This window comes from Nuphar pumila, chromosome 5, assembly GCF_984573655.1.
Source record: "Nuphar pumila chromosome 5, dmNupPumi1.hap1.1, whole genome shotgun sequence".
NCBI lineage: Eukaryota > Viridiplantae > Streptophyta > Magnoliopsida > Nymphaeales > Nymphaeaceae > Nuphar > Nuphar pumila.
Window position 1 is genome coordinate 5,754,261 of NC_143253.1, and position 23,412 is coordinate 5,777,672.

The 23,412-nt window shown below is 38.3% G+C and overlaps 1 protein-coding gene across 8 annotated transcripts; it reads right to left on the reverse strand.

The window, feature by feature from the left end:
• Positions 1 to 2,047: 2,047 nt before the first annotated feature.
• On the reverse strand, positions 2,048 to 22,762 carry LOC149836580 (protein MALE DISCOVERER 2-like). 8 transcript variants are annotated; one of them, XR_016431811.1, is made up of 15 exons: positions 22,448 to 22,737; positions 20,657 to 20,796; positions 20,306 to 20,570; positions 19,982 to 20,114; positions 18,868 to 18,939; positions 8,328 to 8,471; positions 8,090 to 8,233; positions 6,236 to 6,288; positions 5,663 to 6,124; positions 4,428 to 4,618; positions 4,210 to 4,342; positions 3,768 to 3,925; positions 3,497 to 3,682; positions 2,840 to 3,167; positions 2,048 to 2,458 (listed from the first exon to the last, which is right to left on the reverse strand). XR_016431811.1 is itself a non-coding variant. In XM_090005453.1 (15 exons), exons 3-14 carry the CDS (start codon positions 20,409 to 20,411, stop codon positions 2,907 to 2,909), a joined length of 2,043 nt encoding a protein of 680 aa, XP_089861579.1. In that variant the 5' UTR covers positions 20,412 to 20,570; positions 20,657 to 20,796; positions 22,448 to 22,739; the 3' UTR covers positions 2,048 to 2,458; positions 2,870 to 2,906. The 8 variants fall into 8 exon arrangements, 4 of the variants coding, with proteins under 4 accessions (XP_089861579.1, XP_089861576.1, XP_089861578.1 ...); XR_016431809.1 differs by having other exon boundaries at positions 5,663 to 6,127; positions 22,448 to 22,732; XM_090005453.1 differs by having other exon boundaries at positions 2,870 to 3,167; positions 22,448 to 22,739.
• Between the last annotated feature and the right edge of the window lie 650 nt (positions 22,763 to 23,412).

The following is a 23,412-nucleotide window of genomic DNA, read 5'->3' on the forward strand; positions in this document are numbered from 1 at the left end:
TGTTTTTTTAAAGAAAGTTTAACTTTTATTCAGATCATAGCTACAAGTGACGAGATATAACTTGCAACGCAACATGTACAGAGCAAGAAAAAACAAAAAAAAAAGACAGAAGGAAATGATACACATATTATTGTTTCGCCCAACCAGTTAGCATTCATGTCAGGCCATTTGATTTTAATTCTTTCATTGAATTCTCATTTGATTATCGCCCATAACTGCTGGAATAACTTCATCCCTAAACTTACATATGTTCCTTTCCAGCCATGTAAGGAGGAGACAGCAGCACCACGTAAACAGCTACTTGCTGCCTTTTGGCAGCCATAGCGCCATAATAGTCTCTTAGTGTTGTACTGTTTTTGCCAAAATAATGTTATATACATCTGTCCAAACCAAATGAAAAAGCCTGTGCAAATAGATGTGTATTTGACTCTTCTTCTTGCTCACACAAATAACATCTGCTTGCCATGTAGAATCCTCGACCCTTCATAGATGAATCCATTTTAACTCCCACAGTTAATGGTAACCACCCAAACGAACATGCTCTTTTTGTAGGAAGATCATGTCCCCACAAGGCATTAATAGGCCACGAAACAGCAAATGGGGGATAAGAGGCCAGTAGCAGGAAGAAACAAAAAAATTACCTGAACTCGAAAATCTACATATGAGATGGGTTTGCCCATCCGTTAGCTTGAATTGAGATAGGGACTGCCATGATAGAAAGTCATTGTTGTAAGACTTGTGCATTGGGATGTCTCCTCAAAGCAATATCCCAACTAGTCCTTGTAAATAGCGCTAACTGGTTGGCTAGTACCCTCGACCATTTGAAATAACAATGGATGTTCCTCTCTTAGTGTTCCATCTTTACACCATAATACATTTCTCCAGAAATTTGTCTTGTTACCATCTTTTACTTGGACTTTAATTCCTTCTAAAAAGACGTTGAGAACCTTTTGCAGACCTTTCCAAAACCTGGATCCATTTTCTATTTTCACACCAGAGCCATGGCCTAAAGCATATTTGCTTTTCAAAACATTTGCAACCAAAAGAGTTTTATGTGGTGAGTATCAATCACCATTTGGCAAGTAAAGCATCGTTAAACCTTCTTAGGTCCACAACCCCAAGACCACCTACTTGCAAAGGCGTGGCATATGCTTCCAACTCTTCGTAACCTGACCTTTGGCCCCTTCCTTTGTTACCAATCCCTGGATCTGGTATGGGTAGGGATCGGGTCATACTGGACAATTTGACACCCTTAATTGACAGCATTAAATTGGCAGCTCCAAAGCTAGTTTTTGTGGCCATAATGCATATTTAAAATGAAATACAATATAAAAGAAAAGAGTGACATAGAGTAACATAAATTTTTGAAAAATACATAGTAAATAGGAATGGGAGTGGACTGGGAGGAAACTAGGCTCCGCCCTGCCTTGCCCCATTTGGACTGAGGATGGGATGGAGGTTAAAATCAAAACCCGTGTGGGGATGGACTTACTCTTTCCCCTGCCCCGTTTCCAATCCTTCTTTAGGGGCCCCGTACCCCACCTCGCCCCATTTGGACCGAGGATAGAGGACATGAAACGAGAATGGAGGTTAAAATCAAAACTCATGCAGGGATGGAGAACAGGATTTTGAGACAGAGAAGGGGTGGAGACCTTGTCCCCCTCCCCTGCCCAGGTCCACTGCCATCCTTAATAGTAAAAGCGGTGGCTAGATGCTGCAGCACATGTACAAGGAGACTGCACCTGATCCTCACGCCCATTTTTAGTCGGCATGCAAGGCCAATCGAATTTTTCCACTAGCATTCTCTCTCTCTCTCTCTCATGTGCAAACTTTTGTGAATAAAGTTGGTTTCAACTTTCAACCATTGTCACCATTCTTGTTCTTGGGATATTCTCAGCAAGGAAATTCTCACGATAAATTTGAAGTTTGTTTTTAGAAACCATTGGAAAAATCATAGTAGTTATAACTAAAAATAAGAAAATTAATGAACATGCATAAAGTCAAATATTAAAGTTATTACAATCACCATGCAGTAGACATAAGCAAATTCTTAAATTTCTCGTGATTTTATTGATGATGATTTTTGTGGCTATTTTTCAACATTCGGCTTATCATCTTTTGTTGCCAACGAGAGAGAGAGAGAGAGAGAGAGAGAGAGAGAGAGAGAGAGAGAGAGAGAGAGAGAGAGAGAGAGTTATGTACGATTGAACCATTACACAGGCATATTATTGTATGAATTTTGACACATAAGGCGACCAAATTCGCACGCACAATTCTCGACTTTATAGACAAACATTTGATACAAAGATACTTGACATGTATAACATTAAACAAAGAACTCCACACAAAGACGGGCTGGTGACCCTATGTATTTCACGTCAACAAATCCGTCCGGTTTCTCTTTTTCCTTTTATGCTCCACATAAATGAAGACATGCTCAATTAACATTGGTCCATGACTGGAACAGCACAAAAACAGAGATATAAATATATGTATCTATATTTAAAGAGATGCAAAACTTCAGTAGTATACAGGAAAATTTTCAGTATGATGTTTAAAAGGAACAGGAAAAAAAAAACATGAAAAAAATCATAGAGATTGAGATCACACTTCATCATCTTGTATCTCAATCTCTTCAGTATAAGTTGGGTATGCAACCCCATTGTGATACTTTAGGCCACCATTATTGAGATTTGCTTGGCTAAAAAAATTAAAAAATTGGAAAGAAAATAGGAAGACTCAAGACCAAAGCAGTTGAGATGAAGAGGGATAGATCACCATCACCGTTTGCGAATTAATGAAAAAAAAAACAGTAGAGAGATGATGTAAGAAAACATACAGATTATACAATGGCAGCGTAAAGGCTTACAAGAGCTGATCCACATGCACGATCAAGGAAGATTTAGCTAACTGGCTTCAACGGAAAGTATCTCAAGTTCAGCCCACCAAAGAGGAGAGAGCCTTGGAGTTGCAGATTCGGGTGAAATTCCTAATACTTCTCTCAATTTTGCGGTTATTTCCTTCATTGTTGATCTCTGCTTCGTGTCAGGGTGAATGCATTGCTGAATGACCTCACAAATGATATCTAGCTCATTGTTCTTGAAAGACTTTAACGTGGGGTCAATCATGTAGCTGATGCTACGTTTATCGTTCAAATAATCAACGGCCTGAAACACATGCATCCAACAATAGGGGAAATGAGGAAACAAATTTTAACCAAAAAGAAAAAAGATGCCAAAGACAAAAGAGCAGAAGTAAGAAAATAAAAAACATGGTAGAAAATGGAGTCCTTATCCAATGCGTATGAACCACATTAGAATTGATCAGTGTGACATGAGTGTCAATAATATGGATAGCAAAACACTGAGATATCCAAACTTTTGAAAGTGATCAGACAGTAAACGTTTTCAAGAATATTTGATTGCATCACATCAAATGTCATGCAAGTCGAGAGAATTCAGATGCAGTTCAACAAACATATGCTTTCAGACATTACCCAGTTAACCAGAAACCCTTGTTCTTCGGAATAAGGAAGCTTCCCAGAAATAATTTCTAATAGAAGAATTCCAAAGTTATAGATATTGCTCTCCAGATCTGAATAAGGCCAATCCATTTGTTCCACATCATCATCATCAGAGGGCTTTTTCTCTACTGATCCCTTCCAATAGCTAAAATCTGCCAACTAAAGAACACCACAAAAGTACATGATTAAATTTCACTTCCAATAAAATGAAAATGAATAACAGAGAAAAAGAGATATAAAATACCTTAGCAGCAAAATCATCCATTAAATAGATAGAAGTTGAATGCAGATTAGGATGAGCTATTGGTGGGCTTAGCTCATGGTGCATGTACTGTAGGCAATAAGCCAGACCCATGATAATCCTCATTCTTGCACTCCAATCCAAGTGTTCAACTTCTTTGACTGAAAATTAGATAAACAAATAAATAAATTGACTCTTCTAATGTAGAGTACAAAGTATGAATCCAATTCATATAAGGGCCCAAATATGATCAATACACTCATTGGCCCAGTGCAATGCTACTTGGTGATCCCTCGAGATCATGCAACTTTAAACTCACTTGACCCAAGAGTAAATTATCCCGAGTCATAGTCTGCCTCCTTAAACACTCATTTGAAGGCTAACATCTGGGTACTTTTGCAGTGAATGTACAAATATTTGGGTTCCCAGTTAAAGTGATACTCACCATGCAAATGTTCAAAGAGGGTCCCATTTGGAGCATACTCAAAAACCATCATTCTAGTAAAAGGCTCATCCTCAATGCAGTAGCCAAGAAGATTGATGAAGTTCTTGTGGTTTAAGCGTGATAACATGTCTATCTACATATGATGCAAACCCAAAATAAGTAACCAAATCGTTAAAGAACTTTAGCTTTGCTTTATTCTTAGCTTGAGTGATCCAAACCTTTTTCCTGAAGTACAGTTCAGAACATTTAGACCAATCTTTGATGGATGCAACTGTGGTGGATGTTACTGCTATTTCAACTCCACTTGACAGTGTTCCTTTGAATATCATGCAATCAGGCAAAGTACCAATGATATTGCTGAAGTCTTCACAAGCAGTCTCCAGCTCTGCACGATTGAGCTTGGGTGCTCCTGATACCATATACTCACATTAGAAACGACAATAGCAACATTTAATTTAAAAGTGAACATTAACAAAAGAACATCTCTAGACAATTGTTAAGTCATGAACTAAAAATTGAGACACAAAGTACAGTTAGTTCACAAATTCAACATTTTCAATCGATAAGACTAGCATATTTGAACCCAGAAAAAAAAACAAAAAACAAAGTCCAAATTGAATAAAAAGCAACTGAGACCATTGACCAAAAACAGCAACATACTGAAATGAACACTCTAAAGTTTAACAGTGAAGCAATAGATGTGATTTACATAAAAGTACCTAAGAAATAAGAAAAATATAAAATGCAAAAGGAAGAATAGAAAAGGAAATCAGAATCAGCAAGATGCAAAATTAAAATTTTACAAGAAATTAAATTCCTTTTCTGACAAGACCTTCTTAACAAGGAAAGGTTAAGCATTTTATGTCTACCTATGATTAGGGCTTGATTTATCTTTAAATATTCCATCCAAACTGGGAACTATTATAAGAAAATAAAAAACATATCTATTTTTGCTACTATAATCCACCCCACCCCAACCTCAAAAAATATTGAAGACAAAAAAAAGAATAAAGAGCAAGCCTGATGGTAGATCATATCAAACTTCCCACCATTTCATTATTGTGCATCATGTCATATGATGCAACATGACTTTTGCAACAGAAGAAGAAAATTCGAAACAAAGGATTAGGATATACTCGGATATGTGACTTGGTCAAGTAAGTAGATAAGTTGTGCTTATGTAACTCACCTTTCAGACCCCCGGGGGTCGCCCACATGGTCTTGAACTTGTAGATAGGGAGGTCTCCCCCTATCCCGAGTTCGAGTCCCTGTGTGGGTGCCCCCATCTGAAAGGCAGAGCAGGAGGCTCCCTGGGGGTCGAGGGGGGTGCCATTGGAGTTTTATGACATCAGGACGATGACCATAGATATAGCAGGCCAAGACCAACATGACCAGGTCCCCGTTCCCAGGTGCAGTTTTCCCGTGTAATAAATGAAAATAACAAAAAACTCACCTGTCACAAATGCCTTCTGCAGTTGACCACTTAGTCCGGTCTTCCAAGGCCCAATTGTAGCAACACCTCGACTCCGGCACATGAAAAGCAGTGCAAGACAGACAACTAGAATGACAGCAACACCAGGAAGTGCGATAACATAAATCCACCTGCTTTCCATCTGATGATCGTTATGTGATTTATTGTCTGATGTTCCGGAAGGAGGGTCAGAACTAGGCTTTTGATCTGGAACAGTAGGAGCAGCGGAAGGGGGAGGAGGGGACGGTGATGATGAAGGTGCAGATGAGGCACTAGCCCCTTTAGTAGGATTTGGTGGAATAGAACCACTGCTTAAATCAGTGGCACCTGTTGAGAATTGACCTTCACTTATAGGAGCAGCAGGCAGGTTCATAGCTGCAACTAGAAGTTTGCGGCGGACAGTAAGTAGATGTTGAATGTGCTGATCTTTATATGGTTTACTATCTGCTATAAGATAAAGCAAGACTTCAGTTAATTTGAAGTTAGGTCTATGCAAGACAAACAATACTATATTCTAAAAAATGGGGAGATGAAAAGCATCAGTTATGCACTTACCTGGAAATCTTTGAGGATTCTCCTCATTTCCATCTGAGGAACTCTTTGCAAGCCTGGAAAACTTTCTAAAATGAGATGTTTCACTGAAAATAGCATGATGTCCAGCCATATACTAGAGATACGAGCTTTGTTCTCAAATAGAGTGGTAACCTTTTGAAGTTTAGAAGTTTTCCTTTTAACAACTTACAGTTATTATTATTTTGCAGTCTCAGATTGGTCTTCCATGTGTGCAAACAAGATCATTTGAAAACTCAAACTTATCCCTATTATGCAGCAAAATGTTCAATGTGGCTGCTAAGGCCAACAAAGCAACAGAAATTTGTTCTGAAACAAATGTTTTAATGCTAAAAAAAGATATTGGAGAAAATAACAGGAAGCTGTTTTTCAAAACTGACCTATTGAAACAGTGTGCCTCTCCCTCTCATTTCAGTCAAGAAACTCCACCATTTTCTGGTTTACAAGCTATATATTTATAACACATTATTTCTTTTTTTTAGAAGATAACACATTATTTCTGGAAAAACTGATGAAGCCTTTTGTTTTCAATTCTAAAAAATAGCTTATAAAGCCTTCACAAAATATTAGCAAAGTGTAAGAACCTATATTTAGGAGAATTATGGAAGAAAGCCTGGCTCAAGGATGCTAGGGACCCAGGATGCAACAATCTTGGGTTACCAACTGCAGGCAGCTGGGTTGGCCCACCTCTATGGCCCTATCCAACTCGAGTAACGGCTTGATCTTCAGATTGTGCATGAAAAGTTTTAGGCCGCTGGATAGGCAGTTATGGATATATCAACTCAAGTAAGGGCTTGATCTTCAGATTGTGCATGAAAAGGTTTAGGCCACTGGATAGGCAGTTAAAGATATACAAGTTGAATAACTTAAACCATACAGTTTATAAATCAAGGATTCAGATTATTAGGAAATGATATGGGAATATGATTCTTTTTTCCAATGGACTCCTGAATAACTGCAAACCAAATCAATCAGATGACAACTGTGTCAAGGTCAACAAACTATGACACTAGATACTTTATTGGTCCAAAATTTGTCCATGAAGACTATTTTTAGTTACATATAGAAACTGGATACCACATTATGGCTCATATGTAAGCCCGTCAAAGGGAAGTAAAGGGATTCAATCTCAATGTAAGTTTCCTGCTATCTCACTAAAATGACAAACCAGACCCCAAAATAGAGTTTGTGGTCTCATTGCAGTCTTCCCCTTCTTCCACATGAAAGTATAGACGTTACAGATTCATACAAATATGGCTTTGATTTATGAGGAATTAGGTTCTAGATGAAAAGGCCATAGGAGAAGTAAAAAGCCTCATATTGATTTCATAAATCATTAAACATAGATATTGAAAAACGATGTGTGAGGGATCCAGGACATTGGAGTTTACATAAAAGGATATTGTTTATGATCTTTATCCATTTATTGGTTATCCACTAAAGTAGATACACAATAAAAGGCAATCTTGAAGTTATTTGGTCTCGATCATTGTAGATATAAGTTCCTTAAGGCATTTAGTTTACAAGTTAAAGAAGGATAGAAATTTTCTAATTACAACTCATTTGGAATTCTCTTCTTCTAAACTTGCCAAATTAGAAAAATTAAGGATAACAACTGGGTAGAGAGAGAGAGTATCTCAACCAACATTATTGTGCATATTCTGGGGTGGCCACATCTGTTATATTAAATAATGTCGAAATGATGATTACTTAAAAAGCGACTAAAAATGAAAAGAATTAACAATGAAAGACGTTAATTTCCTTCAACTTAAACTTGAACAAAAGTAAACAAGACTCTCCAAAGAAACTGCCAGATTAATAATGTAAACACTACTTTACCTCATTCTAAGTTTGCTGCTCATGCAGCCAAGTTGAAGTCTAAAATCTGATGGAAGAGTTTGATCAACTTGTGACTCCAAGGACATGCAAAGCTTTACCAGCTCAGGAGGTAAACCCCATTCAAAACTATTGTTGCAAAGAAGGCTACAATTCAAGGAATATAGACACTAATTTAGGATATGTGATTATAGAAATGAAAAAAAGAGAATTAGATGTTAAGCTACAAACACAGACTTACAGGTGCTTTAGAGACAACACATTTCCAATTTCAGTAGGAATCTGACCACTTAGATTATTGTGCCTAAGGTCCAAAACCTCCAGCTTTGTTAGTTCTCCAATCTCCTTAGGGATGACACCAGAGAAGTTGTTCTTATAGAGGATGCTGCCAAAACAAGAGATGTAATAAAGCACAAGCAAGAAAAAATGAAGATGTGGCGTCTGAGAATAGGTATATAACCCATATTCTCTTCACTAATACAGAAGCTTTTGAGGCCAAAAAGATTAATCATACAAAACATCTTCAGATCAAATGTTTCACAAAAATTACCATGAGTACATAACTATGTTAAAGACTACATTAGGTGTAATACATAACCATAATTTTATTATTGTTGAAGCACAGATTGAAGATCCAAGATGTAATATTCATGGTCCCTCTACGTATCTTTCCTACCTTGATCCAGTTAGACGTAAATATGGCTTTTTGAAGAACAGCTTGATTTTCTGAATTCTGCCATTGTATATGTTGAAGGTAAGGTAAGATGCGCAGCAACCGAGGTAGAGAGAGAGAAAGAAAGAGAGAGAGAGAGAGAGAGAGAGAGAGAGAGAGAGAGAGACGGCTGGAGAATAATAGAACTTCTTCTCTTCAATTAGGGCTAATCTCTATATTAAATAGAGATAGTCCAAGAAACAAAATTACACCCAGGTCCCTCATTAAAGAATAAGATTCAAATAACCTCTAGTTTAGAAAAACTTATTTACCAAAAACATCTTAGTCTCAACACTCCTCCTCAAGCTGGAGCATAGATATCAATCATGCTCAGCTTGTCACAACACTTTGAGAAATTTGGTCTCGCCAGGGCTTTGGTAAAAACATCAGCTACTTGATCTTCGGAAGATACATGATCGGTGCAGATATACCCAACCTGAACCAAGTCGCGAACATAGTGACAGTCAACTTCAATATGTTTAGTCATTTCATGAAACACTGGATTGTTGGCAATATATGTAGCAGCCCTATTGTCATACATCATCAACATATGTAGGGATACTTTCTCCTGAAGCTCGGTCAAGACTGATTTTATCCACATAATCTCAGCTACAGTCTGGGCCATTGCTCGGTATTCAGATTCAGCACTCGACCTGGCTACAACGGTTTGTTTCTTACTCCTCCAGGTAACAAGATTTCCTCCCACAAACACACAAAATCCAGATGTTGACTTCCTATCTTCAACAGATCCTGCATAATCCGCGTCAGTGTAAGCAACAACGTCCAAAGATGGATTTCGTTTAAACAACAGACATTTACCAGGAGATGCCTTTAAGTACCGAATAACCATCATAGCTGCATCCCAGTGAACTTTTGTAGGCTTGTCCATGAACTGACTGATTTTACTCACAGCTAATGAAATGTCAGGTCTAGTAACAGTCACATATAGTAACTTACCCACCAAAGATCTAAAGCTGACACTGTCCACATACTCAGACTTCTCATCGAACATGTGAGTTTTGGGATCCATTGGAATATTAGTTGGCTTGGCTCCTAGCATTCAAGTCTCTTTTAATAAGTCCAACACATACTTTCTTTGAGACAACACTAAGCCCTCTTTGTTTCTTGCAACTTCGATACCCAGAAAATATCGAAGGTGACCAAGATCTTTAGTAACAAAGTGTTTCTGAAGATGATCTTTTGTGGTAGAAATATCTTGAGCATTGCTCCCTGTTAATATGATGTCATCGACATATACCACCATAACAACAATTTCAGCACTGGTTTTCTTGATGAACAAGGAGTGATCTGAAGCTGACCTGACAAAGCCAAAACTCGACATTACCTCAAATAATTTGTGAAACCATGCCCTTGGACTCTGCTTCAGGCCATAAATAGCCTTCTTCAACTTGCACACCTTCTTACACTCCCCCTGAACCTCGAAGCCTGGGGGTTGTTGCATGTAGACAGTTTCATGCAAATCCCCATACAAAAAGGCATTCTTGACATCCAACTGAAACAAGGGCCATCCATGGTGCACAACAACAAAAAGAACAAGACGAATAGTGCCAAGACGAGCAACTGGGGAGAAAGTTTCAAAAAAGTCAACACCATAAGTCTGAGTATACCCTTTTGCAACCAACCGGGCTTTGTACCGTTCAATTGACCCATCCGAGTTGTATTTAATGGTATATACCCATTTGCAGCCAACAATATCTGCATCAGTTGGAGGATCCACCAAATCCCAAGTGCCCCTAGAACATAGGGCATCCATCTCATCCTTCATAGCCTGCATCCATTTGGGGTCGAATAGAGCCTGACTGTGATGAAGCGGAACAGAGGAGGCAGACAAAGCCGAGATAAAATTCTTCATAGACGCCCCAAGATTAACTTCAGAAACAAACTGAGAAATGGGATGAAGAGTGCACTGTCTTTTCCCTTTTCGCAGAGCAATAAGAAGATCCTCATTAATAGCAGAAACTTCAGTATGCTCAGAGATACTTGCCTCAGGAGAAGGAGATAATGGGGGCATGGAGGTAGGTGATAACCTGTGAGTATACACTATAGAAGGGTTTCTGTATCGAGACTCCCCAGAGGATGGAGCCACAGGCTTTGGAGTGAACGACTCTAAAGGAAAAGGGGGAATTGGCAGAGGAAAAACATCACCCTGACTATCTTGTAACCTTGAAGTAGTACTCGAAAAATAAGGAATAGACTCAAAGAAGGTAATGTCCGCACTGACATACTCTTTATGAGATATAGGGTCATAGCAACGATATCCTTTTTGGTTCTTAGGATACCCAATGAAAACACATTTAATAGACCCAGCTTATGCACAAAACACACACATCCAAAAAACTTTAGGGGGGATAGGAAAGAGAGGAGCCTCTGGATGGAGAATTTGAATTGGGATCTGGTCTTCTACAGAACTTGACAGCATGCGATTTATAAGAAACCCGGCTGTCAAAACCGCATCGCCCCAGTATGTAGCAGGCATATTGGATTGAATCATAAGGCACCGAGCAACATTAAGGATTTGTCTATGTTTCCTCTCAGCCACCCCATTTTGTTGGGAGGTATGGGGACATGTAAATTGAGGTTGAATCCCATTAACAGAGTAGAATTGAAGTCTTTGGATTTGAATTCAAGAGCATTATCAGTGCGAACAATTTTAACACATATGTCAAATTGAGTTTTTATCTCTGCAATTAAAGATTTAAGAATGACAGGACCTTGAGACCGATCTTTTAACAGGAACACCCACGATAGTCTCGAGAAGTCATCAACAATAACTAGATAATAACGACATTGAGACCTATTCGGAATCCTACTCGGACCCACACATCTACATGAAGAAGATCAAACAATCCTTGACTTGATGGACTCTGACTGGAGGGAAAAGAGCTTCGACAATGTTTTCCCAATTGACATGTTTCACACTGAAAAGAAACTGAGGGAGGTATATAAGGAATGACACGACGAAGTTTTGTCACTAGAAGGTGACCCAAACGATGATGCCACAATAGAGGACTTGAGGATGATATAACAGCAGAATAAGCCGAAACCTCTGGTTGGTGTAGGTAATACAGACCACCTCCCTCATAGCCACCACTAGGGGTGGCAATCGGGTCGGGTTGGCGGGTCGGGTTGGCGGGTTGGCGTGTCAGCATACCTCAACCCGAACCCGACCCGTTTATTAAACGGGTCGGCTGTGGCAAACACGAACCCGACCCGTTTAATAAACGGGTAACCCGACACGACCCGCCAACCCATTTAATAAATGGGTTGGGTCGGGTAAACGGGTTTTCAGGTTCGCGGGTTGACGGATCGGGTTGGCAGGTCAGCAGGTTGGCGGGTCAGGTTGACGGGTCGGGTTGGCGGGTTGACGGGTCGGGCAGACGGGTTGGCGGGTCGGGTTGACGGGTCGGGTTGGCCGGTTGACGGGTCAGGCAGACGGGTTGACGGGTTGGCGGGTTGACCCACCCGACTAACCCGTTTATTAAACGGGTCAGCCGGGTTGGCATACCCCCAACCCGAACCCGACCTGTTTAATAAACGGGTTACGCGGGTCGACCCGTTTATTAAACGGGTTGGCTTAAGCCCAACCCGAACCCGCCTAAGAGGCGGGTTGGCGGGTCGGGTTGGCGGGTCGTGTCAGAAATTACCACCCCTAGCCACCACCAATCCTTCTCCCCGTCAGCAAGTCCTGAAAGGTGCATCCCATAGGATAAAAAATCACTCTACAATTCAACTCTTTTGTCATTCGACTGACGGATAATAAATTCTGTGGAAACGAAGGAGCATGAAGAACATGCGACAATTGAAGAGTAGGGGTAATAGACATGTTTCCCTGCCCTACAATTGGGGAAGAGCTACCATCAGCAAGACGTACCCCTTTTTGACCTGTCACAGGTTTTAAACTCAAAAAGTTGCTCGAGTTTCCGCACACGTGACCAGAGGTTCCAGAATCAATGACCCACCTACCACCTTGAGCAGATAGGCCATCACCTGCTGAGCACACAACCTCCGCAACAGAAGACTTCGAATTGGATGATCGTAAAGCAAGGAGCTCGTCATATTCAGCCCTGCTAAGAGTTACACAATCATTGGAGGAATCTGCATCTGATTTAACCACTTGAGCCATAATATAAACTAATGGGCTTGATTCACAAAATGCATGAGCAACCACACGCGCATACCCACAATCAACAACAAGCCAGACTATATCAAGTTTTGACTTCACCAATGAAATCTGAGAAACACGACCTTCGACTGTTCAGATCCAAACTTCAAATATAATTTTAAAGAAACTTGACCAAAACCTTCCACCTCAACCAAGGATGACTATAGGTTGTAAATCAAGATCACACATCCAACACGACTTAGAATGTGTTACCATCACACATCCGCCACTACGACAACCAGTAGCAGCACCCAACACAAAATCCCACTTCAAAAGACAAGGTTCCCACAAACAGAATATTTTTCAACACAGCAGGGAATCACGCCTGCTGATTCCAAAAAAAAAAAAAATTTAAACATGTTGTTTTCAAACGTCAGCTGAGTCAAAAGGATCACGACACATCACCCAGCTTCTTGCTGAGTCAAAATGATCACGACACAGCAACTAGATTCACGACCAACAATACTATGAGCACGCAAAGACTTCTTTCAAGCCTGCTGAATAAAAAAGATCACGACACAGCACCCAGCTTCTTGCTAAATAGAATCTGAGCACAACCAGCGATAACATGAGCAGAAACAATTTTTTTTTAACTCACGACATCTGCTCCCAGCCATATACATCATGACAGCAAAAAAAAAATCAATTTCACGACTTTTGCACAACACTTGTACTTATCAACATGGATAAAGGTATTCACGACAGCTGCTCCCAGCAATATAAATCACGACAGCCAAAATAAAATCAGTTTCACGACTTTTGCTCAGCACTCGTACTTATCAACATGTATATAGATATGCACCATAACCATTAGATCTGATTACAGATCTGAGTCATGACATTTGTCAGATCTCAGATCTGTTATCAGATTTGTATTACTTATTTCGAAAAAAAGATCGATCACACCTTTTCTGTAATCACTCGAACTTGGCGCAGGGCACGAGATCACGCTCCCAAGGACGATGACTCTGATACCATGTTGAAGGTAAGGTGAGATGCACAACAACCAAGGTAGAGAGAGAAAGAAAGAGAGAGAGAGAGAGAGACGGTTGGAGAATAATAGAACTTCTTCTCTTCAATTAGGGCTAATCTCTATATTAAATAGAGATAGTCCAAAAAACAAAATTACACCCAGGTCCCTCATTAAAGAATAAGATTCAAATAACCTCTAGTTTAGAAAAACTTATTTACTAAAAACATCTTAGTCTCAACAGTATACATTCTTCAAAAAACACATCATCCTTATGTTTTTTATCCCAGACGTGGATTGTGAAGATCACATCCTTGGAAAATGAGTGAGATTAATTAAACATAATTGTTTTCATAACTGTTTAGTTATACACTGCCGGTCCCAAGCCCGGATAAAGGAGGAGGGTTGCGGCAGGCCAGTGACAACCAACATAAAAACTTAGTCACACCCTATGAATATGAACCAATATGAGAATTTCTTTGGGGTGTTCCCTACTGAGCGACATGTTGTACTCTATAGGCCCGGAGGCAGTAATAAATGGGCAAGGGTTGCTAGGTCATCGCCCAGAAGCGACGCGACACACCGGCGCCCGGGTGTGGTGTCAAATAGGCAAGGGTTCCCTCACTTTGTTGGACGGGTGGGGATAAAGAAGATAGTTCAAGACCATAAAATTAGGTTAGCCACTTGGAACATAGGGTCTTTAACTGGTAAGTTGGTAGAGTTAGTTGATGTTATGTGTAGGAGAAAGATGAAAATTTTATGTCTACAAAAGACCAAATGGGTATGTGAGAAAGCAAAAGTGATAGAACCTTGGGGATATAAGATTTGGTATATAGGAATAAATAGGAATAGGAATGGAGTAGGGATTGTTATTAGTTGTGAGTTTATAGATAATGTAGTTGAGGTCCGTAGGAAGAGTGATAGGATTTTACTTATTAAATTAGTATTAGGTACGGATATTATTAATATTATTAGTGTTTATGCACCTCAAGTAGGTTTAGATGATTTCATTAAGCGTTAATTTTGGGAAGATTTAGATAGAGTAGTACAAGGGATATCTTATGGAGAAAAGCTTTCCATCGGCGGTGACCTTAATGAACATGTAGGCATTAGTAGGGATGGATTTGAGAGTATCCATGGAGGCTATGGTATAGGAGAAATAAACAAAAGTGGAGAAAGGATTTTAGATTTTGGTTTGTCCTATGATATGATCTTAGCAAACACTTGGTTTAGGAAGAGGGAGTCTCACCTAGTAACATTTAAAAGTGGGGTTAATACGAGTCAGATAGATTTTTTCCAATTTAGAAAGAGAGATAGGGGTTGTTGCATCGATTGTAAGGTTATACCGAGAGAAAGTGTAACTACACAACATAGAGTCTTAATTTTAGATCTTAGAATTAGAAAATGCCGTAAAAGGGATAGACATAGGATAGATCCTAGAATTAAGTGGTGGGCACTGAAAGGAGCTAAATAAGGAATGTTTGTAGAGCAGTTAGTTAAGGAAGGTGATTGGTGTCTCGAGGAGGATTCAGAATCAATATGGAATAAGATAGCGGGTGGCATGAGAAAGGTGGCTAATGAGGTATTGGGTGAGTCTAAAGGCGGTGCACCGCTAGATAAGGATACATCATGGTAGAACGAGGATGTCAAATTAGCTATTAAGGTTAAAAGAGAGTGTTATAAAAATCTAAGTAAGAGTCGTGATAATGAGAATTTAGAGAAGCATATGATAGCAAAGAAGGAAGCTAAAAAAGTAGTTCGAAACGCGAGGGATAAGGTATATAAGGAAGTTTATGACAAGTTGGATACCAAAGAGGGCGAGAAGGATATTTATAGGCTTGCAAAGATGAGAGATAGGAAATTGAGGGATCTGGGTATGGTTAGATGTATCAAAGATGAAACACAAAGGGTTTTAGTCAAAGATGAGGAGATTAAGGAGAGATGAAAAAATTATTTTGATAAGCTATTTAATGGAAGTCATGCTCAGGATCTTGGAGACTTCTCCATTCCTTTTCATGAGATGAATCGTGACTTCATGCGCAAGATTCAAAATAAAGAAATTGCAGAGGCTTTGAAGAAAATGAAATCAAGAAGGGCAGTTGGCCCAGATGGTATACCTATCGAGGCTTGGAAATGCTTGGGTGAGAGAGGTTTAGAATGGTTGACAAATCTTTTTAACAAGATTTGGCGGACAAATAAGATGCCTAATGAGTGAAGGAAGAGTATTTTGGTGCCTCTATATAATAATAAGAGTGATATACAAGATTGCACAAACTATCATGGTATAAAACTCATGAGTCATACTATGAAACTTTGGGAGAGGGTGATTGAGTATAGGTTGAGGAAGGTTGTCATGATATTGGAGAATCAATTTGGTTTTATGCCTAGAAGATCAACTATGAAAGTTATACATCTTCTTAGACAACTTATTGAGAGATATAAAAAGATGAACAAAGATTTACATATGGTTTTTATTGATTTGGAGAAGGCATACGATAGAATACCTAGGGATGTTCTCTAGTGGACAATGATGAAGAAAGATGTTTCTCTCAAGTACATTAGTATAATTAAAGATATGTACGAAGGAGTAGTAACCAATGTCTTCACTTGTGGAGGGGTGACAACCAATTTTCCTATAACGGTTGGGTTACATCAATGATTTGCATTAAGCCCTTTCCTATTTGCTATAGTGATGGATGAGTTTACGAGATCAATTCAAGAAAATCTGTTGTGGTGTATGTTGTTTGCTGATGATATTGTTTTGATTGATGAGTCTAGAGCTGGGGTTAATGCTAAGTTAGAATTATGGAGACAGACATTGGAAGCAAGAGGTTTTAAGTTGAGTAAGAGTAAGACATAATATATAGAATGTCGGTTTAGTAAGCAACAAAGTAGTGATGGGAGTGTAGTGAAGCTTGGTGAGCAAGAAATACTGGTGGATGACTATTTCAAATATTTGGGATCTATCATTCAAAAGTATGGAGAAATTGATGGAGATGTAAGTCATAGGATAAAGGTTGGGTGGATGAAATGGAAAAGTGCAATTGGAGTCTTGTGCGATCGTAGAATGCCATTGCGGTTGAAGTAAAAGTTTTATAGGACGACAATTAGGCTCGCTTTACTATATGGTACGGAATGTTGGGCTGCCAAGAGACATCATATTCAAAAAATGAGTGTCACTGAGATGCGTATGCTTAGATGGATGTGTGAAAATACAATAAAAGATAAGATTCGAAATGAGGAGATACGTAAGAAGGTAGGTGTTGCATCCATTGAAAATAAGATGAGAGAGAATCGTTTATGGTGGTTTGGACATATTTGGCGAAGGCCTAATGATGCTCCAGTTAGAAGGATGGAGAAATGGGAAAATATATTAGCTAAAAGAGGTCGGGGTAGGCCTAAGAAGACTTGGATGGAGATGATAGGAAAGGATATGAATGCTTTGAACCTCACCGAGGACATGACATTGGATAAAAATGATTGGAGGAGAAGGATTCATGTGGAAGAACCAGAATGATTTTCTTTTTTGGTTCATATCGCCGACCCCAATTGTTTTGGGATGAAGGCGTAGTTGTTGTTGTTGTTGTTGTTGTTGTTGTTGTTGTTGTTGTTGTTGTTGTTGTTGTTGTTGTTGTTTTCATAAATAACATAGCACTACTTAATTCAATAATCAATAGACATATTGTAACATCAAACTGTTTTTTGGTAATTCAACCTAGATGCTTGGCAGATTCATCAAGAAGATGTTTCCCCAATCTCATGTGCTGATGATTAGAAGTTATATCCACCCACTGACCCTGTGATTCAACAACCAATTAAAAGAAGACCCATGACATTTAGGGGCACTTCAAATCTTTCCATATGAAAACAAATTTCAATATAAATAATGTTAGTTGGTACATCAGTGTCACATAAAATATAGTGCCAAAGTTAGTTATTTCCTGAATACAGCCATCAATTTGAAATGGATTTATTGTTTCTACATGAATATAACTTATGCTTAGATATTATCTTTTACAGTCACATATTTCTGTCCCAGACATCAAAATCTTGGGACGTTAAAGGTTTTTCAGTTAATCTCAGAAAAATTGTTGTACTTCACAATTTGAAATAATAGCACAAGATAGGGAAAAAATTTGGCCCTAGCAAAAAAGATTTAATGTAAAGAAAATACATAAAAGCTTTAATATGAAGCTAAAGAAAGAGAGAATTGTTCAAAAAAATAGAAAATTAATAAACAGGAGAAAAAAATTATGATAATATCATTGATATTTTCATACTCCTGATATTTGGAAAATAAATGGCATTGAGCTATTTAACTATTTTTATCACATTGTGATGATGTCATGATATTTTCTAAACATTGGCAAAATCTGTGACAAATTTTCAACTCATCTAAACATAAGAAAAGTAAACAATCATGAAAACAGGAAGCTGAATTCAGTATGAAACAAAAGGACTTCTGGGGATACTTGTCTCTGTCTAAAATAGAGAAACACACGAATGCATAACGGATTATGAAAAGTCCAGACATCCAAATCTTCCACTAGTGCCGGTGCTTTCTGTGTATTCTCGTATATTTGTGACAATGTAAAGGGCACAAAGTCCTATCCAGGAATAGTTGACAATGGATACAATAAGGTAAATTAGAAGGAAAGTCTCATAAACATTATCAAGGCACAAGGATCCTTTAATATGAGTATATGTTGAAAGGAATGACATAAACGTGTGATGGCTGTGCAATCCCTAGCTAAAAAGATGATGCGAATGCATGTCAAAAGGATATCATACTTTGATAACTGTGGAACATAGTAAGACGCAGAAAAAGACATCATCTAAGGGAAGAAGGCATCATGAGGTAACACCATTAAATATAATCCTTCCATGAGATAAGAAAATGCAAAAGATATGCTTACAGTGCTCTCATGTTGCTAAGTTTCCCAATCTCTGGTGCCAGAGTCCCTCCTAGAGCAAACTCACTGAGATCCCTGCAACAATTGAGTCAAAGTTGAGAATGCAGACCAAAGAGGTCAAAACGAATCAACAATGACTTTCCAGCTTCTGTGGGAAATGGAAGACGAATTCCAAAGCAAATGATTCAGCTCGCAAGAGGTTAAAAATCTTTGACACCAATATCCTACCAATAAACCCAAGAAACCAAGTATGAAATGTATGGTGCTAAGGAACAAAAAGGTGGAAATACACATGCAATCAAGGCAAGCCCCAAAAGTTCCTATATCATCAAGTATAAGCTCCACAATATGGAAATAGACAAAACATGAGATCTCAAATCCCTATTGTTGCCAATTACTTCATTAGTGCCACATATTAACATGGTAAAACCTGAAGAATAAACAAATGCAATACCATGTAACACTTCAAGTTCTCAAGTAGATCTTCAAGGTGATGCAACCATTGGAACTTTTGCTACTTCTTGTTGCCGTTAGACAATAATTTGAGGTCCATTAAGAGAATATGAATTTGAAGGCCAACTATTTCACAGGAAAAGCAGTGAGTGATTTCACTTTTTGTCATTGAAAGCCTGATGTATTGTTTGGCTCTCCAAAAAATTTCAAGAAATATCTTCATGCCTAAGCAAGTGCATCCCAACCATATAAATCATACCCAGGTACATGGTGATCCATGCACACTCCCACAGAATTAGCCGAATGCTATCATACAGAAGCAAAAGCGTGTACAAAGGACAGCTTCTGGCAACTGGTGACAATTGAGAGTTTGTAGCATCTATCCAAAGCCCAACCAACCAATATTCCTCAAAGAAATGAGAAGTGAGACAAACACTTGGGTTGGATGAACAGTATCAATCTTATCTTTTTTTAGTTTTAGACCATGAATGGAATTGGGTCTTATACTTTGAGACGTGATCATTATTAGTGATTTCATGGAAGTTGTATTATTTCCCCATATATGATAAAGGTTTGATGGATGAAGAAAGAAAGAGAGATCCATGATTCATTCTAAAAAATCTGCAAGGAAATAAAAGAAGAAATACAGGATTAAACCACTTACAGAATATGCACTTCATCATCACGGCAAAGCACTCCAGACCACATACAGGGGCTATCATCATTGGGGTCCCAATTAGAAAGGGCACCACAAGGGTCTGAATCCACTCTTGCACGAAACTCCAACAATGCTAAGCCTGAATTTTGAACTATTATCACTTATCATCAAATAAATAACGTCAAACAAGAACCAACTGGGATGAATAGTGGACACAATGCCATCACATTAAACTGGTATAGAAAACAAAAGATAAACATAGATGGAAACTGCTCTTGGAATTTTACTAGAAAAATAAAACAGGGACAAGAGACAATGCAATTTCTCTACCTTCTAGATTAAGCGAGCAACACACTTTGATCTTGAGGTGAAAAGTCAAAACCACAAGAAAGACCCAGCACAGTGGAAACCCAAAGAGGTTCCATCGACTGCCCATTTCTCAACGGGGCCAATGCAGTAACTGCTAAACAAAAAGCAGATTCCAGTTTGCCAGGTTTTCATACATGAAACCCTTCTGATTTCTTACCGAGCCAGTTGAGAACAACATATCATCTCTTTGCGTTGCATGTGATAAAAGCAACCAATAAGTATTTGCCTGCATTCAATATATGTCAATTACTTTACATTTCATACAAAACCGGTGATCAACTCACTCACTATAAGAATCAAGCCTCCTTTTACCTTTCTATACCAAAGAAGGAACACCAGAAAATCCAAAGGTCCACCAAAACAATAAATTGAACAGTATAATTCTAGCTACAGAACAACTTGAGCCCTCTGTCAACTCTAGCTGCCTTTGAGCCAGGGCAAACTCTAATGTTCTAGAAATGAAAAAAACAACTAATGAGAAACTGGAAGGTGAAAATTACAGAGAAAAGAGTTTGAGTGCATCCAGTAATCAGGATTCACGAATTCATCACCATCAACTAAGAGCTAAAACACAACATATTCTTCAAACGGTTAACTGCACGACTATGAGCAGATAGACTAATGATGTAGGAAACTGCAACCAACCAAACACAAGCTTGAAAATTCAGGAGGATGCAATACATGCTTCACAATTAATTGCAAGGAATAGTTTGATAAGAAGAACTCTGATTCAACAAAACAGGAAATTTAAGAATAGAAACAGAGAAGTCATACTTCTTCGATTCATTTTGTAATATAAAAGTAAAATGAGATTCAAAAGTTAGTATCTGTACACCTTCACCATAGAATTAAAAGAGGAGAATGAAAACCAAGCTTACTTGATCTCAAGAAAAAAACTTCTTTCACAAGTAATCCTCTTAAAAAGTGAGACTGGAAAAGAGAAAAGGAAAAGATAGATTCAAGAAGAATAAATGGGATAACTTCGATCAAGTGAGAAAGTATCACAAATTCATAGGTTTCCTGGAAAGGGAAAAAAGTGGTTCAAATAAATAAATATTTAAGAATATTATAAATCATCAAATACCAAAAGGTGTAGACCAAATTTTACAATGGTATCTTGCGGTTATTAAAAAAAAAAAACTAACATCATATGATAACAACAGAAATTTGACACAATTTCATATCATCCTGTCCTAAATCGGTGCAAATATTCATTAAGAACGAAAATTCTCTACAACAAGATGACAATTAGTGTGAGAAAAACAAAAGACCAATTAAACAATTTTTAAATTTATAACAAGAAACCTACAAGGAAATGGAAATGGAAAAGGAAAAGAACACATCCCAGGAAACATGTATCAGAAAGAAAGGAAATAGCACAGAAGAAAAGAAAAACGTTTAAATGATTTAAGAACTGATAAGAAATATACTCTCTTTAATATAATCACATCACCTTAACAGATTAACAAATTAATTAACTAATTCATTAGTTATTTAATCAATTAACTAAAATCTTCATAATCATTAATTTATTATAATGAATCTTTATATAGAAATTAGTAACAGATCAGGAGATAAAAAAATTTTATGATCACGGTGATGATTAATAAGATTTAATTTAAAGCTATAAAACAAAAGAGAGAGAGAGAGCAATTAAAAATAGAAAAAAAAATCAGAGAGAGAGAGAAGAATTACTCGTATTACAGAATTAACCGATCAGCTCTATAGATCAAAGCAATAACAGATCATCGATGATAATCGTAAAAATTAATGGCAAATAAACACCGAATCATGGAAAATTAAGCGAAGTTGTCCGAAATTGAAAATATATACAGATCGTCGATGATAATCCTAAAGATTAATGTCAAATTAACACCGAATCATGGAAAATTAAGCAATTTTTTCCGAAATTCAAAGTGTATACGGATCTTCGATGATTATCGTAAAGATTAACGGCAAATTAATACCGAATCATGGAAAATTAAGCAAATTTGTCCGAAATTCAAAGCGTATAGCGCGGTATTTATCATCATATAGACGAAGACGACGACGACGACGATCATGATGATGGTTTCAAAAAATTAACAGGGATTGAAACCTTACCGAATAAGAGAAAACACCGAACCAGAGAAGAGAAAAAGAGGAAACAGGAAAAACAAAAAACGAACGCTTCGTGCGGGGACGTGGGCTCGGAAACGATCAAGGAGAAAGGGAAACGGGGGGGTGGGGGGAATCGACGAGAACCGGAATTCTCTTTTCTCTCTCTTCTGCCCCTGTGACGTTAGCTCTCACTCCCTCTCTCTCTCTCTCTCCCTCAATGTCTGTCCGCCATTTCGTCCAAACGGTCGCTGTCGACACGCACTCCCTCTTCTTTCTCTTCCCCTCTCCCTCTCTCTCTCCTTTTCCTAACCCGCCCTTTTTTCTCCGCCACCCTTTTTTTCCTATTTTCTTTTTTAACGAATTTTCAAATCCGACGCCGATTTTTTCAATTCATCGGCAGCCGGCGTCGTGCTTTGCTGGGGTTCGGTAACGCCGAATCGGCGAGTTGTTTTGTTGCAGACGGATCTTGCGGTTTCCGCACGTAAACCGGGAATTTTATTTCTATTTATTTATTTGTTTCTTTTTTTAGGTTTGAATCCCCAAACTGTACCCAACCTAACGAACTGGTCGTGCTTTCCTCCTACGTCGACGGTTTGTGGGATTCCGTTATTTCTAAATGAAAACTTGGCCAACCTCAAAAACACACACACCCTCTCTCTCTCTCTCAAGCTCAAGTGGACCTCGGTCATTTTTCATCGCTTTCATTGTACAAGCTCTGAACCGTATGGTCGTGTTTACTGCGATGTATAGCCCAAATTACATTTTTAGGAGATTATTGTTATGGGAGAATTTAAATCGAGTGCTCACTCTGACTGGTGATTGTCATATTTTATTGAGAGATTTTAACGGTTTATTGTTTATTCAAGATTTGAACAATTTAGTGATGCCCAATCCGTCGATCAGAGGATTCCAAAATTTCGTTGCCGCTAATCAATTATACCCCCTGTCATTGTCTAGAGAAAGGTTTA

Bases quoted from the DNA above. Each gene is read 5' to 3' on its own strand.
- LOC149836580 (XM_090005450.1), bottom strand. From the start codon at position 20,411: ATGGGCAGTCGATGGAACCTCTTTGGGTTTCCACTGTGCTGGGTCTTT. The intron at 4,619-5,662 runs GTGAGTTTTTTG...ATATGGTATCAG, and splicing joins GCAGAAGGCATTTGTGACAG to GAGCACCCAAGCTCAATCGT. The intron at 3,683-3,767 runs GTATTTTATATC...GGTGTTCTTTAG, and splicing joins TGGATGATTTTGCTGCTAAG to TTGGCAGATTTTAGCTATTG.